The following is a 16424-nucleotide window of genomic DNA, read 5'->3' on the forward strand; positions in this document are numbered from 1 at the left end:
TCTCCTCTGACAGAGCAGTCAATATCCCTCCAGGCTCCCAGCCCACCTCTCTCACATACGTCTTCCTCACCTCTCCCTCCTGGTCCACCTCAGTACTCGTGTCCCTCAACAATCATACACAGAGCTGAAGATGTCCTGGACGTATGCAAGCCTCCTGGCTCTCGTCGCTGTGCTTTTTGCACTTTCCTGTGAGTCTCATGCAGGAGTGATGATAGCTGTGGTTTATTCATAATTTTCATGGAGAGGAAAGCATGGGGGGCAGTGATTCTGTGTCCTAATTTAAAGCCTTCATGTTTTTCTGTCCTCTGACCCAGTGTCTCCAGAGGCCGACTCTGCAGCTGTGCCCAGCAGCACAGGCAGCGCAAAAGACCCACAAGGTGAGGAGCTGAATCAGCTGCATCTGTTCCACATGTTCTATCTTTATCTCTTCATGTTGTGAGCTGAGCCTGCTCCTGCTTTCACTGCAGGTGCGCTGAAGAAGATCTTCATGAAGGAGGCCGACGCCTCAAACTTCTTCAGGAGACGCAGCAGACGGGGAGCCAAGTCTCAGGATGAGATTAATGGTGAGTTCACTCTGGGCTAGTTTGGACTGAGGTCTGGTCAGCCACAGCGGTGTGTGTGTGCTTGTGTGTGTGTGTGTGTGTGTGTGTGTGTGTGTGTGTGTGTGTGTGGTAATTGTAGCATCTGTGTCTTATCATACAGGATGTTTTGGCAGCAGAACTACAAGATTTCTTCACTGTAATGTCATGCGGGAAGTCATTATGTTGCTTCCAATTAATCATCATAAAATCATTTGTCTTTGGAAGTCATTTTTTCTCAATTTCAGAAGCCAAAAATATCATCTACACTGTTGATCACTTTATAATTTATTCATTAAAAAAGTGAGTAGAAGTCATCAACACAGATTTTTTTCTATCCTGCACACCTGTCTTTAAAAATGTATGGTGTGCAAAGACTTGTAATGTAATCGCTATGTCAAAGAAAAGATTCTGCAAATTCCTGCTCTAGTATCAAGGTAAAATAAGACTTTATTTATCCCTCCCCAGGGAAATGTGCTCGTTAGAACAGCTCAAGAGTCGTAAGCAGAAGGAAGGCATTGATTGAATAATGGATTAAAATGATGACAAGACAAATCATATGATACCACATAATAAAAGTCAGACGGTACAGTATACACTCTATTCACTTGTCACCTACAAATATGACTAAAGAGGACAATTGCACTAACTGTACCCATAATTCCAGTTATGGGTACAATAATGTGTAAATATAATAGTATCATAGTATGTTTTAAGTGTAGAAATATGAATAAATATACGTAAATAATAATATTTATAATGCTTAGAATAAATATAAAGTATCAGTAAAACGTTACTTAATTCCAGAAAAGTTTACTAAATCTGACTGAAATGATCTTAATCAAATACTTACTGCCCCTAAGGAGAGACTGTCCTGCACAATGGGCTCTAGAATATCAAAACAGTTGGCATTGTTCTCTTTTTGCAGCTTGAGTAGACTATGAGCAAACATGTTAATGACAGTCTGGATGTTTTACGACCTTCGCAGCTGTTCACTGTTTTTTCTGAACCTGGCCCGACCTGCGTCCAGTGTCAGACCTGTCTGCTCACACAGCAGCTCCGACTCCTCTGCTGGAGGCAGCAGCAGGAGTCACAGGGCAGCATGGAGCTCTCTCTCTCTCACACACACACACACACACACACACACACACACACACACACACTCACCTCAGACTGTATCACTGAATAACCTCCTCACAAGTGTTATGAAAATTCACATTCTGTAAGATGTTTGACATTTTTGAGAGATTTAACAGCGCTGTTATGCACAGTTCTGCCAACAGGAAGGTGAGAGCACCCACTGAGACGGCTGCTCTGAAATGGAGTTGTGTAACAGACTGTGGGTGTGTTTGTATGTGTGTGTGTGTGTGTGTGTGTGTGTGTGTGTGTGTGTGTGTGTGTGTGTGTGTGTGTGTGTGTGTAACAAGAACAAGACTGAGATAAAATGAGCACAAAGCAGTAAATTGGTGAAAAGACTGAGATAGACGGGTGAGTGGGTGAGCGGTTGAGAGTTGAATGAGGAATGTGCCGACACACAGCCGGAGAGGGGTCAGAGACAAACCAAGAAAAAAAAAATGAGAGAAAAACATTGCGCTCACTTAGAAGAGCCTGAAACACGTCGCTCAGTGGTGAATGAAATCTGTGAAGGAAAATATTTGATTATTAGCTGTTTTAGACGGAGGGAAATGTGATGCAGATTTTCTGAAGTTGAGACATCAGACTCCAAACGAATGCTGCTGTTTGAGGAAAAGAAACAATAGGCATTTTCTCTCAATATTCATTCTATTAAAGTGTTTACAGGTCTTGGGGAGTGCAAATGCATTTGTAGAAAAAGTCTTTTGTGGCGTTTGTGTCTCAGTAGCTATATTGCATTGTGGGAAATGGAGGTGTCAGGATTTTTGACTCCTTTAACACTGTTGGAATCAATATGGACAGTTTAGAAATAAACGACCAGGTGGGGAAAGATACAGCAAACCCAGAGACATCGCCTTTATATCACTACATATCATTCTACAAACCCTACTGATTAGAGAAAGTTACAGATTTTAATAAAAAATAATGATTCCAGTATTTAGAAAAATTCGGAATATAAGATCTGATAAGATTGTATAACCAAAGTATACAACATTTAAATTATGACTTATTTGTACATAGTTCAGTACATTCTTTTTTCCAGAAAATTACTTTTGGTACTCAACTACTGTTCATGTCAGACATTGAAAGACGTTTTTCTCAAGAACTATTAATTTTGATGACCTTTAACTTTCTTTTGTATTAATATTTCAACAGAATATTTGGTATTTTTTTACAACACAGTGGGAGTGCTGTGAAGGAAATTAAAAACATTCCCCTGTGGACCCTGTAGTGGGTTAAATGCATTTAAATCAGCCGTTGATAAACATTGTAACCTTGTAATTTAAGACAAAGTGCTTTGAGTTCAGCTCTTCACTGCATGCTCAGACTTGTACAGGGAATCCTGGTGGAAGGTCAAAGGTCATGACCTGAATTTAGAAAGGTTAGCATGGCTATCCCAAACTTTCCCTGTCTCAGCTTGTGGCTCTTTCTAGTGTTACTGCAATCATCGTCAGAGTTTCACTGACACATGACAGACGAGCACATTAATGTGCTGAGGTCTTCTTCAAACGTCCAGTCCTGCCGGTCAGAGGTCACATGTCTGAAATCCTTGGCCTCACTTCTCTGTATCTGTATCAGGAGCGACTCAGAGCCAGATCCAAATCGGAAACTCATCTCTCCTGTAAAGTGGATGTGTCTTATCAGGACTGCTGAAGTCTCATTCTGCTGAACTGCAGAATGTATTTTTGGATGGAACAAGGACTGTGGATTTTGTCCTCCATCATTTACGCTAGAGTTACACGAGGACAGGAGGAGCGATTAAGAGTGTTGCACGTAGAAACAGTGAGACATGACTCATTCGACTTCTCTCCCTCACAACAAGCTGCTATTGTTCAGAGACACTGATTCAGATCTGTGGTATTTTTTTAGGTTATTAATCGTCATTGTGCTGAGCGTGTGCGTTGAAACTTGTCGGTGAGCTTTTAATTGGATGCGCTACTTCTTTAAGTTGATCCCGTTTATTTCCAGTATGTTCCACACGTGATATCAGTGGTCTTCTTAACCGTTTTGTGGATCATATTCAGAGTTGTGATATCTTGTTGAAACATTTTCTTAAACTTGACCGGATTGAGTCGACTGAAGAATGTCAGGCCCCAGAAATCCCCAAGGTGCACTGTGGTTTTCAGGTAGTTTCCACCCAGGGAGTTATCGGAAGGGGAGGGAAGTCAGTCTTGGCAAGTGACCTTCTTAAGTTTCGTTTAAATTAGTCAGAGGCCTTACTGAACAAAATCATGTAAAGTCTGATGACTTCATTATAGTTTACTATTACTTGAGTCATACTTGCTCATCCAGCTTGCTCAGTGTTGAAGTCCAGTATTGGAAAATGTGGTGTTAACAAGTCTTTTACAAAAACCATTCTCAATCCGAACTGAAATCTATAATATACATACTCATTCAACCTTAATTTTAATTTGTAGAAACTGTGCATTGAGGTAGATATAGATGTTTTTACAGTCATATACCAGGTGAATCTAATGCTGTTAATATTGAATCACAGTAGCCTATAAACAGAGACAGAGTTCTCGATTCAAGGAAGAGCAGTTTGCATGAGTTTTAGTTAAGTTTAAGCCACCTGTTCACATATATATATGAATCTTGAAGTCTTTCTTTAGATGTTCATCAGTTCACAGTGAATTCATCTTCCTCCATTCTTGCAGCCGAGCAGAGGCAGATTCTGGCAGCAGATGAGCGAAAGCGAGAGTTCCACGAGGAGAAGAGGAACGAGTTTGAAAGCTACGCTGAAGAGGAGCACGATGGTATGCAAACCCTGATGATTTCTGATGAAGATGAGAGGGACGAGTTCAGTCATTCAACTGGCTCATTCATGAACTAAAAAACATTCTCATAATCTCCCAGAACAAGACGAGAGGACCAGAGAGAGCACCGAGCAGTGGAGGGAGTTTCACTATGATGGGATGCATCCTCCCCACGAGTACAACCGTCAGTCCATCTGAGACTGAGAGGAGGAGAGAGGGGAAGCTGTGAGCTGACAGGAGGCTTTGAAAGAAATGTCTTCAACAACATGATGACGCTTTTATATTCAGTCCCTGACAGTTCAACAGCAGAGACATCAACTACAGAATGAGGTTTTCAGACTCGTCTGGTTTTTTAACCCTTGTGCTGATGACGTTGGCTTTATTCCATCATTGTTTGGTGTCCTAAAGACCCACAAATGTATGTATAAGATAATTGCAATTACTTTTCTTTTTAATCATTCTTTTTCTATTGAACTTATGTGTGTGCATACCTCCACAAGAGGCAGCAGTCCCCTTTAATTTAATCAACCCTAATCCAATATTAATTAAGACATATTTAAATCCACCAGATCCAGATTTTTATTTGGATTTGCATCAAATTGTACTCACTTACAGATACCAGCCACCTATATACAACAGATTTCTTCCACCAAGATCCATGTATTATTCCCTCCGGAATTTATGAAATTGTAGAGAAAAAAGTGCAAAACAAAAAGTCTGGATCCTGCTCTTTATCCTGTTCTGACCAAACATTAATGGGATTTATTCTGTGCAAAAAACACATCATCAAGCCAAATTTTATGGAAATCTGTTCAGTGGCATTTGTGTAATCCTGCTGACAAACCAACCAAGAAATAAACAAAGGGACAGGAGTTAAAACATAACCTCGACAAGATATAGAAATAACCATGAAACTTGTTATCGCAAATAATAAGGAAAGATTGTGTGCTTTAAACATCATAGGTTATAGATTAACAAATGTTTATCCGTTTTATTTACAGCTGCAGCTGTGTAATTATTTTTTGGCTAATCAAATATTCAATAAAAAAAAAATTGAAATCATTATCACAACTTCCCCAAAACAAGCTGACTCAGTGAAATTACTTTTTTTGTCAACCAACAGTGAAAAACCAAAGAAACATAGTCAGTTTAGTTTAATAGTTGACAGAAAAAATATTTACGTTGAAACCAGTGATTACAGGCAGTTTTACTGAAAAGTCACTCACAGACAAATAAATGTACAGCAGACAGTACAGTATCTAAATACAGCATGTATATATAGAGAAGTTATCTCTGTTTTGGAGGCCCAAGACTAAAACTATGACAGCAATTGTCCAAAAACATACACCTATTGTATTTTATTGTATTGTATTCTCAATATACAAAAAGGGGACTAGGATTCAAAGTTCCCTTGATTGACCGACTTCCTGTACAATTTGCATCAATTTGTCGCAAGTCATTAGATTATGATTATGATAAATTATGTTGATCAACAATGTTAGGTATGTACTTTTCTTTTAACCGTTAACGTGGTTTAAGGTCTCCTGCTTGAAAACGATGTTTAATGATTTATAACGTTACCAGAAGCAGAATAGGTGTGAATATATTACATTTACTCTTATATATACATATATACATATTATATTCACTATATATTTACTCACTTATATGGCATTAGTTAACTCTTTTAACATTATCATTTTAAAATCTGTATTCAGTTACAGTTTGTGCTCTTAGAAATATGAATAACACCTGAATTTAACCTGTCAAAAAAGCAACCACACATGCAAACAAGCCTCTTTTTTTTTAATACATGAATTTCTACAACTCCAAAGGACATTTCTGCAACAATATGTAATACATGCAAACCGACTGGACTTTTTTAAAACGCTTGATAGTTTGATTTCTGCTGTTGTTTTCTGCAGAGAAAAGAAATATACAGGAAAGACAAAAATAAACACTCAAGACCCAAGCTAAGTGTGTTGTTGAGTTTTTGTATTTACAGTCAAGTCAATTATTCACCACAACATTTTCAGATAATTCAAGATTTGCAAAGCCCTCGTCATCAGGCATGTTTTGCTGGAGTGTTCCCGTTTTTCCTTTTTCCCCCCTTTTGAGTGATTGCAAATTGAACATGGGGTCCACAGAGAAAAATACAAAGACAGGTTCCCTTCTCTTCTCTGTGTGAAGGTCTCTAGAGAGCAAGCGGGAGTGAGAGCAGGAGAACGAGTCTTTCTGCTAAATTCAACGGGCTGGTATGAAAGCACAGTGATTAAACACAGAGGGAGCGAACGGTTTTTCAGACCAGCCCCTTCGTGAGCGGAAGCAGAGCACGACAATACAACTACTGAACTGTACGACTTGACGATTCTGCGGTGGGAGCAGTCGAGTAATATCTGCATTCACTTTTTACAGGTTTTACTGCACACGTGAACGCACACTTCACTGATAAACAGTTTCTTTAAATCCAAATGTAATTCAAGGTTTTTAAAGGGAGGACAATCCATTCAGTACGAGTTACATTACGCTCATACAGTCAATAAAGGGGGGATTTATAGAAAGGGAAGCATCTGGCAAACTCTCATAATGGCACATTAGAGCAACATGCAGTATTTGGAGGTTTCACTTTTCGCCGTCCTCATCACTCTGAGGGGGCGTTTGGTTAGCTTCATGTTGGAGCACATCCCTGAGAACTGGCTACACAGCAACAACACGAGGTCGCCCTCCTGTGGTCCAGGAGGAGTTCACAGTCGAGACTGATTATTCAAATAAAAACAGCAATTACAAAGCAACAACTATTAGATACTGTATCTTTATCATTTAATTCAATAACCGGTCAGTCCAATCTAATAAGACATTTACACAATTTTCTGCAAGTGGTAGTCTTACAAAAAAAGTCATAATATATTGTAAGAAAATAAATAATCCAATACATTAGTGCAACTGATGCACACCGTCCTGCTCGTGTTTCATGTCCACGCACGTTAAAGCAAAGAGAGAACACACACTGTCACACTGTTGGGAGTTATTACCCTGCGAGCCATTGTAGCAAATACCACAGCAAATTAACGAGAGCTGTCAAAACGACAAGAAGTCCAGAGTGCAGATGATGTCACGATTATTTACCACGGCTTGAAGCTTATATTTCACTTGCATAACATGACTCCACTCAACAGTTCCAGGCAGGATATTTACACAAGGCATACAGCAGAGCGTCCTTGTCTCAAGACACTCACAGTCCAAAATGATAGCAGCTACAAAAAAAGAGTTCCCTTTAGTGTGGCACTTCCCAGAACAGCTGCTTGTCTATCTGCCAGACAGCCATGATCCAGGTTGGACAAGGCTTCAACTTCTGGTGAGCATCTTCCCCTCTGTACTTCCAGGTCAGTGTGACAGCAGGAAGGTAAGCAGTGCGGTGCCGTGCTGGGCCATGGTAAATGGAGCGAAGCCAACGCTCCTCAATTTCCCCCCGTGGTTTGGCAGAAACAGATGGGAGGCTGCAGGATGGGCAAACTGGGCGACAACATTGAGGCCTGGGATGGTTTTTTATCACCGTCTCAAAGCTCTGTGGTCTCCCAGCTCACCTCCCGCGGAACCTGGCGTCATTTAGTCCCAGTGTGGATGACCGTGACGGTGGAGGGTCGTGGCCGCGGTGGCTCGGCGACCACAGATGACTCCTCACAGACCGGTGAGGGGGCGTCAGAGTCCTGATCATACGCATTAACAGCAGAGGGCAACGGAGCTATTGGAGGACCTGTGGGAGAAAATGTAGTAGCCTGTCATTGACGGTCCAATAGAGGTGGGCGAAATAGCCTCTGAATTTTTCAATTTGCACAATTAACACATTAATATTGCATTAAAGATACTTCTTATCATCTACCATGCTGCCAGCTATAACTCACATTACATCATTTATAAAGTCACCCAGTCAGTGAACTTATTAGAAGACATAAGAATCACAGCAAAACTCTGAGGCACTCTCTTATAAATTATTCAAATGCCTTTTTTTGTCACGGCATCATCATGTTAGACCTTAAGATCCTGGGTTCATTTTAATAGTTTACAAGAGAGTTTGAGTTTTCTTGTGATCTTTATGTCTACATGTCTCCCTAACCAAAGAGCACAGGCCAGCCACCAACCCGAACCGTCAGTATTGACCTGGGAATGAGACTCAACAATCAAATGCACATTACATCGTTAACTAAATTTAGGAGTTAAAGGATAAGTCAAGAAAATGTTTTGTTTAATTCAATGAGACCAAAACCAACAATGTGTTAAGGAGTCAGTTCTTCAGAAGTGCTTGTGGGATGATCCAACACCTTTCAGATGGTGAATAATGGAGGTCTACATCCGACCATCTCTGTAACTTTGAATGACTGTGACAATCCAACATTCACACGCACTCTCCGACTTGCTGTCATTGGTCATCTCTGTGGAGGTGAGAGAGGAGTTTGGGTTTGAACTTCTCTCCCCAGCTCTTGTTTTTATTTGTTACACAACTATTTCTGTCCCTTTTCATGTGAACAACTGAGAACGTGTTCCGGGAAACGAGCTGAAAATGTGCACCATTATCCCTGAATTTAACCTGCATCCTGTCTCCCCCGTCTCCCTACGATGTCAGCTTTTGATTGATTGCAACCAACCCCGTGTGTGAGCAGCAGCAGCTCAGCCACGCAGCTGTCATGCACTACACAGGCAGCCGATGTGGACAAAACATAAGACCATCTCACAATACATTATGGAAACAAAAGCCTGCCTGTGACACTCAGCCCCAGGCCCATTGGTTCTTACTAGAGATAAATATATAATAATCCTCCCAAACACTTGAGTTACACAGTTTTTTTTTTTTTTTTTTAGCAAACCAGAGTGAATAATGCAATTTTCAGCCATGAATTAACGCTCACTTGATCCTCTAGTGAATATCTCCAACATGTCCATCGTGATGAAGGAACATGTCACCCAATGTGACTCATTTATGTTGTAAATAGTTTTTGGATAACATGGAGGTTTTGTTTGTGTTTTGTTCGTTCTGCTCTTTTCTCATTTCACCAGAGTAACTGCCAACTACTGCAATAAGCCAGTTAGCTGTGCAGCTAACTGTCCACACTGGGAGCTCAGGGAGATATTATCTAATAAGAACAGCACAGGGCTAACTGGATAATATACCAACCCCTACATTGCGTTACGTCTCCGCCACGCTAGCAGAGCTGATTTAGCATTAGGCAGACAGGAAGTCAAGCACCGAAACATCATTATGACATCCGGTTACTTTTCAAATTAAGTCACTCCGTGTTGACACCAGCCCACAAATCTCAAAAAAGAGACAAACACAAGCTCTTCTGGTAATCCTTCGGTCGGGAACACTTCCTGTTGTTGTTTTTATGACAAATACCTATAACTGCGGTTGCGAGTGATTATTTGGTTATTGCGGGAACTCCTCGGCCTCGCGACACCAGCTGTCAATCGTACTACTCCGTGGCGGACTCAAAACGCAACCGCGGGGGGGTTACCGGACGGCAGACGGCGGAGCAAAACTGGATCGGAGCAGTAACGCAGCAGACACGTATCTGGTGGAATCTCGGGGTAACTTCAATAGATATATCTGCAACATAATACATTAATATGATGTCAAAACTCCTCTTTGTTCACATTGTCTTTATATTTCGTTACTTTCTGAATGTTTTAACCTGAATTTCTTACATATTGCACCTTGAAATCCATAGAATTAATTAAATCCATGTTCTATATCATATAGAACAAATCCTCACAAGCTGGAACAAGCAAAATATTTAGCTTTTTGTTCATTTTTGAGTTACAACTTAAATCATAGATGTGATGCTGTGATGTTACATATTTTCATAAAAATCCATTATGTTACATTAAATGGCAGCAGAAACATCGTGACCATGTCACTTCAAACACTGAACTCGGTCTACTATGTTTAATTGAAAATTACACCAAGAGGGCTTTTTAAACAGCTGCCAATTAGCTGAACGGAGACGGCAGCAAAGTGAGCGGCACTTAAAGCTGGATGTGTTTGCGTCTACAGAGAGCTTCTGAAGTGTCACTCACGGTCCGTCGGGGAGAGCGGGGCACAGTCCACAGACTGGCTCTTGGCTGGAGCGCGGCTCTGAGGGTTGGACACAGAGTTGGCGTTGTGGATGCTGCTGCCAAAGCTGGTGCCCAGCTGCAGGCGCCTCATGTGGCGGATCACAGCCGTCGCATTAAAAGCTTGCTGTGAAGACAGACAAATGTAAAGCCAAAGAGAAAGACTACCACCGTATGCTTTTGCTTTTCAGTATATTGTGCTGTGATTATTTTCTGTAAAGGGCTCCTTTGCTCACCCTCCATTTGCTTTTGGCAAAGTTTTTCCGCATCTGTCGGCTGACTGATTCGTGTATGTTCTTGCAGAGAGCAGTGCCTCCAGCAATCCTGAAAATGAAAGGCAAGTCCTTTTAGATCATGTCAATAACATTTCACACATACAAACACAGCATCACCCAAATTATTCATATTTGTATTTGTCAGACTTTGGGAATCTTCCTTGTGCTGTTTTCCTATCAGCTCATTTATTTTCATTCTGCTAAAACATCTTTGATTGATGGCTGGATGTTTTTCACACTGTAACACCTTCTGTCACATTCATCATAATCTCTGTATGAAAGCTTGTCAATGAAACCTATTTCTCTCTGTTATACCTGTTGCCGGTGTCACAGACCGCATTATTTGTATCTGAATGACCACCTGCCCAGGACCCCGAAGGCCCATTACTGGCTAACAGACCTATTCATATTGGCCACCTCAGCTGGAGACAGCAGCCCACGCTAGCCTGCTCTCGTTAGCTCCGGCTCAGGCCTGGGAAGACATCCTAATTGTTCATTAGAGCTTCCACATTCTTCAAGGATCCTTCAGGACACCAGCCACTAATTGGCAGCCATTTATTCAGCAGATTTCTCTCTGAGGGCTGGCGGTGCCGTGCAGAGGTGGGTTCGCGGCTCGGAGCCATGGCGACAGATGACAGTGGGAGGACATGCTCTCCATGACAAATGCGTAAGCCTGGCAATCTGCGTCATACTGCTGTTTAGTCGCACCAAGATTTGTGGTTCCCTGTGTTTGTCTAGTTGGGGCACAGTGTGGCGGCGGTTAGGTTCTCACCAAGGGTGCTGGAGAGCCTGGTCACATGTGAATCTCTTCTCCGGGTCCTTCTCCATTAGGCAGCTGATGAAGTCTTTGGCTGTGGAGGCAATCAAAGGAACACATCCAGCTGAGAATACGATCCACACTCTGCCACAGTGAGAGACTTTAGACTTTTTTGTGATGGTTTATCTTACAGATCCTGCAACCGCTTGTACATTTTCAAACAGAGACAATGTCCTGAGGCAGCAAACTAAATAACAGTTCCATTAGTTTAGTTTAGTTAAAAGTATAACAACAAAACACTCTTTTCAAGGAGTCAAAACATAACTGAATACAGTAAAACATGTTGAATAATTCATAAAAAAAAAAAATAAAGTTTAGCTCTGGACTTTTGCTACACTTTCAGAGATGCTGATATTCTGGTTAGCATGAGCAAGCTAACTTTGCTACAAACTTGGTCTTAAAAGTGTGAGGTGAGAAAGGCGTTTCAGGATTTCTGATGCCTTGCATTTAAGTCCTTAATGAAACTTGATTGAGGAAAACATAGATCAACAGTACACGCCGGTTCTGAAGGACTTTACCAGTCTTTGACTATTTAAGCCCACTACAGAACACTCTGTGGGACACTCCGTGCCAACCTAAGTCACGCTTTAATTGATCGGAGAATGTGGAGTTTTGACTATCGTGGTTCCTGTGCGTCTCTCGTATGAGTTATACTGAAGGTTTGGATGCAACATGAACAGAGTGTGACCTTGGTTGTCTTGGAGACAGCACATCTCATCTCCACAGCAGTTCAAAACAACCGCTCCTTCTGTGCAGACCCTCGAGCATGACCTAAGGGCACTATATATACACACTTCACCAACACCAGCGTGGCCGTCACCTCCTCACAGAAAAAGGTGAAAATCACTACAAGTGCGGGCACATTGACAGCTGCAGTTATGTAAAGGGAGAGTCAGACAGTTCTGTGAGCTAGCTGATTTGCGGGACTGACTACAAGGTTTCAGTTTTGGGTTTTTGGTGAGCATTCCAATGAGTCAATGACACTTACGCGGCTGTTATGTGTGTAGATATTCTAATTAGACATTTTCAAGCCAAACTGTGACTTTCTGAAGTTTAAAGTGACACACGTCATATGTGTAATTCATGGCACAATTCAAACGAGACCAAAAGATTATTTGTCTCTCGACGTTGACCACCACACATATTCTTTCTGAAATAAGGTCCCAAAGCGGTCCACAGGAGCCCATACAGACACACACACACACATAGATGTCCAAGCTCACCGGAGTCTGATATGTCATCCCAATACGGCGCGTCAAACTCATAGTCGGCCTTCAGAATTTGCTCAAAGAGCTTCGAATCGTTCTCGTCGTAGAAAGGAGGGTAGCCGCAGAGCCTGCAAAGATGAAGATGGATGATTATACAACAGCAGCGAGTGCCGTCATCCGGCTGATGCTAGAAACTTTAACCCAAATCTAAAAAGGATTTGCTGTGGCCTAATCTCATTCCCTGGCATTCTCATAATTTTTTATATAGCATGCGAGAGTAGATGGTTCAGAGGGATTATAGACACTACATAAATATTAAGAGGGGAGAATATGGGACAGAACATATGATACGGAGAAAAACATTCACGCAAACCGTAAATCTACAACGTAAATCCATGCCGTGTGTTTAAATCGTGATCTTGATTATGAAACAGTATAAACTTGTACATGACAAGCACCAGGCAGAGGCCTCATTTGAGGGGGCATCTGAAACTCTTTCATCTAATTACCTCAAAATTCATCACACCTAACGAATGGGCAACATCACCAGGGATTTTCTCTTTGCTAACGAGCGACACCACTTAATTAGTTTGGCAGCTTCCCCTTGAAAGTTTTATAAGCTCTGTGAAATAGGAACAGCAGCTGTGGGCTTCCCTCAGACTACTATTTATGCCGTGTCAAAGTGGTTGTGTCGTATTGTTTTTACATCATCTTTTACACGATCCTTATCGATGTCTCTAAAAATGTTACTGCTTTAGCCACACTATGGTGTGCTGGTCTTTTAGTCAGTTCCTCATTTTGGGTCAGACTGAAATATTTTAACTAATGAGCAGATGGCTCACGGCCTCAGATGATTGACAGACAACGTCTGTGACTGCACCTTCACCAGTAGACATCCAGTATGTACAATATGTAACATTTTTTAAATACTAAAAACTTGCTTAGATGTAGTTTCACTGTGGCTTCATATTTCCGTCTCGGGAACAATGGTGGAAAAGAAATCATGGTTTGTGTCAAGTTACGTAATTGTGTAATTAGTACACTTATTTTGACTGAAACCATGATATTTTTTCTAATCTTAACCTTGTAATTTTCGTGCCTAAACCAAAACGTCAGCAGAATGCAACCATCCGTCTAGTATGTAAGCTCCTCTCTTATCGTGTTGTCAGGTACTCTGTTGTTGGCAACTGACACAACCTACCTGTGATCGTTTTACCTTTATCTTTAGGATGTTTATCTTTCACTTTGCAATCTTGATAAAAAACGTTATAATCTGAATGAGGTTTCCCTTGTGGTTTTGAGGATTTCCTTTTAAATAAAGCTTCAGAAATACATGAAAATCAAGCCATCAAACGCAGAAAATAAGCTTCAGTTAATGACCATACTGAGTGCAAGTGAGTACTTACAAAATATAAGCGATGACGCCAATAGACCAGCAGTCCACAGCTTTACTGTAGGGCTTCTGGGCTAAAACCTCAGGAGCTGGAAGAATGAAATCATGCTTCAAACAATGGTCAGAAAACTAATTATCTTCATCCGTTTTTCAACCTTTCACCATGAGACAGGAGGCTGGAGAAGAATCTAAAATGTGTGCCTGCAGCAGATGGCAAAGGTTATCCTGTGGCTACTGGCAGATTAGATTAGATCATGTTTAGCCAACTAGTGGATGCAATTATCCCAGATGAAGTTTCCACCAAAGCTACAGCTCAGAGGGCGTCCTCACCCACATATCCTGGAGTCCCACAGGCGGTGGCCATCACATCGCCTGTTCCCTCCATCTTTGATAAGCCAAAATCGCTGATCATGATCTTTGATTCATCATGGGGACTGAAGTACAGCAGGTTCTCAGGCTGCAAATAAGAGGAAAGAGTCAAAACGTGTGTGGTAATATGACCTTACGTGCTGTGTGGATTAATTCCAGTCATCCAGACAGCAAGATATCAGACAAAATATGAAACAAAATCCCCAGGATTTGTCTTGGAAGGGTCGGTGGGGGGAGTTTTACAGCTCATCCAAGAGGCTTCATCAGTTTTACCGAGTAGGTAAATCCCTGACATTTAACCTCTGTGGGTGAGCCTCACTAAGCACTCACGTAACAGCGCTCACACAGGTTAACTAGCAGGGATTTCCCCTCACAGGAGTTCTCTTCAGCAACAAAAACAACACATTGAATGCTGTTGTACCTTTAGGTCTCTGTGCACGATGCCCATGGAGTGCAAATAGTTGACTGCATCCAAGACCTGTCGAATGAGCCGACTGGCATCCATCTCTGTGTAGAAGCCTTTCTCCACGATGCGGTCAAACAGCTCACCTCCAGACACCCTGTCAGCAAACAGAAAACAGACTGGTTTATATCATGATAAGGGCTGGGTTGATGAGCCATCTGACAGCTGACGGCCATCAGCCATCGACTCCTAATCCCTGACCATCATAATGTTGTGATTTAAAAGGCTCCCGTACAGAGAGCGTAATTAAGTGCCGTGTCCCCTCAGAGATGCTGCAGCTGTTGTTGTTTGTGATATGTTTGCTCAGTACACCAACATTACGTCTCCTTGTCCTGTTTATTATGTTCTTATTAAACCAGCTCAGTTAGGCGATCCCAAGACACTCGGTTGAATATCCGGCAGGAGTGTGAGCCGCCGTTTCTCTCAGTCATGTCGTTTTGTCAGCTTAGCTTCCTGGGCTAGTTGGGCAAATGTTACATGAGACTATAATTATTACCAGGACACAACAACGGCACTGGTACATATACAGTACATTGTGTGGACAAAATAATGGATACATCTCATTCAGTGCATTTTGTCACTGTAATTTGTAAAGCTTATGTTCGCTTTTGTTGTGATCCTATTTAACTGCAATTTTGCAGTTTTCCAGTATTTCTCATATATCACTGGGATTTTTGAGACTAACTACTTTGTCACATTAAGTGATCAGAAAATGTTCTTCACTACTTAAAGGCACAATTACAGAGGGGCAAAGACCCAAAAGGTGACTCATATCCAGCTGAGCATTATCATGAGAGTGTGCCTGCTTTCACTGACGAGTGGCGATCGACATTCTTATAAGTGAGGCTTCAAGGCAACTTTACCCACCTTTCAGAGGTGCAGCGCGGGCAGATAATCGCTGCCTAAATGGCTGGTGCATTAGTCATAAACACTGTGGCTTAGTGTTGAGGGGAAAGGTGTCTGAAATCATGATGACATATGCCACACACAGGAAGACGGTAATGGTACAGAGGAACATTTGTACACCTCCCCAAACCCTGCCTGAGATACATTTAACAAGATATTTCTGACACAAACATCAAGTTAAATTAGTAAGCTCCAGTAAGCTGGAGCTCAAGATTAAAGAGTTTAAATGAAAGCCACTTATTCCATTTCTTTCTAAGAAGAAAGGGAATAAGTAGGATGAGTTAGATGAGTTGATTGAAACCTCTCTCATGTCTGTCAATGTTTCCCTGTCTGGCCTAGCAGCTCTTTTTCAATCAGTACAAAAATGTAAGTGCCTGTGTGCGAGCTGAACTTGTATGACATGAATGTGATCAGTTC

At 41.6% G+C, this 16424-nt stretch overlaps 2 protein-coding genes across 3 annotated transcripts in view; one reads left to right on the forward strand and one right to left on the reverse strand.

The window, feature by feature from the left end:
• Nucleotides 1-6440, forward strand: ucmab (upper zone of growth plate and cartilage matrix associated b). The gene is made up of 5 exons (XM_030426022.1): nt 1-188; nt 315-377; nt 468-563; nt 4370-4468; nt 4569-6440. Exons 1-5 carry the CDS (start codon nt 131-133, stop codon nt 4664-4666), a joined length of 414 nt encoding a protein of 137 aa, XP_030281882.1. The 5' UTR covers nt 1-130; the 3' UTR covers nt 4667-6440.
• The window catches only part of camk1db (calcium/calmodulin-dependent protein kinase 1Db), a 25841-nt gene continuing 15684 nt past the window's right edge, over nt 6268-16424 (reverse strand). For both annotated transcript variants that reach the window (XM_030426019.1, XM_030426020.1), the window contains exons 4-11: nt 15060-15198; nt 14600-14726; nt 14283-14358; nt 12892-13004; nt 11624-11702; nt 10813-10900; nt 10541-10703; nt 6268-8222 (exon numbers count right to left, since the gene is read on the reverse strand). In XM_030426019.1, coding sequence (XP_030281879.1) covers nt 8071-8222; nt 10541-10703; nt 10813-10900; nt 11624-11702; nt 12892-13004; nt 14283-14358; nt 14600-14726; nt 15060-15198 — 937 coding nt within the window. In that variant the 3' untranslated portion in view covers nt 6268-8070. The remainder of the gene's footprint in view (nt 8223-10540; nt 10704-10812; nt 10901-11623; nt 11703-12891; nt 13005-14282; nt 14359-14599; nt 14727-15059; nt 15199-16424) is intronic.

Source organism: Sparus aurata, chromosome 8 (assembly GCF_900880675.1).
Source record: "Sparus aurata chromosome 8, fSpaAur1.1, whole genome shotgun sequence".
In the NCBI taxonomy this organism is placed as follows: domain Eukaryota; kingdom Metazoa; phylum Chordata; class Actinopteri; order Spariformes; family Sparidae; genus Sparus; species Sparus aurata.

Excerpts from the sequence above, each read along its gene's own strand:
- ucmab (XM_030426022.1), top strand. The coding sequence starts at position 131 with ATGTCCTGGACGTATGCAAGCCTCCTGGCTCTCGTCGCTGTGCTTTTT. Across the intron at positions 378-467 it reads CAGCGCAAAAGACCCACAAG|GTGCGCTGAAGAAGATCTTC; the intron begins GTGAGGAGCTGA and ends CTTTCACTGCAG. Across the intron at positions 4,469-4,568 it reads CGCTGAAGAGGAGCACGATG|AACAAGACGAGAGGACCAGA; the intron begins GTATGCAAACCC and ends ATAATCTCCCAG.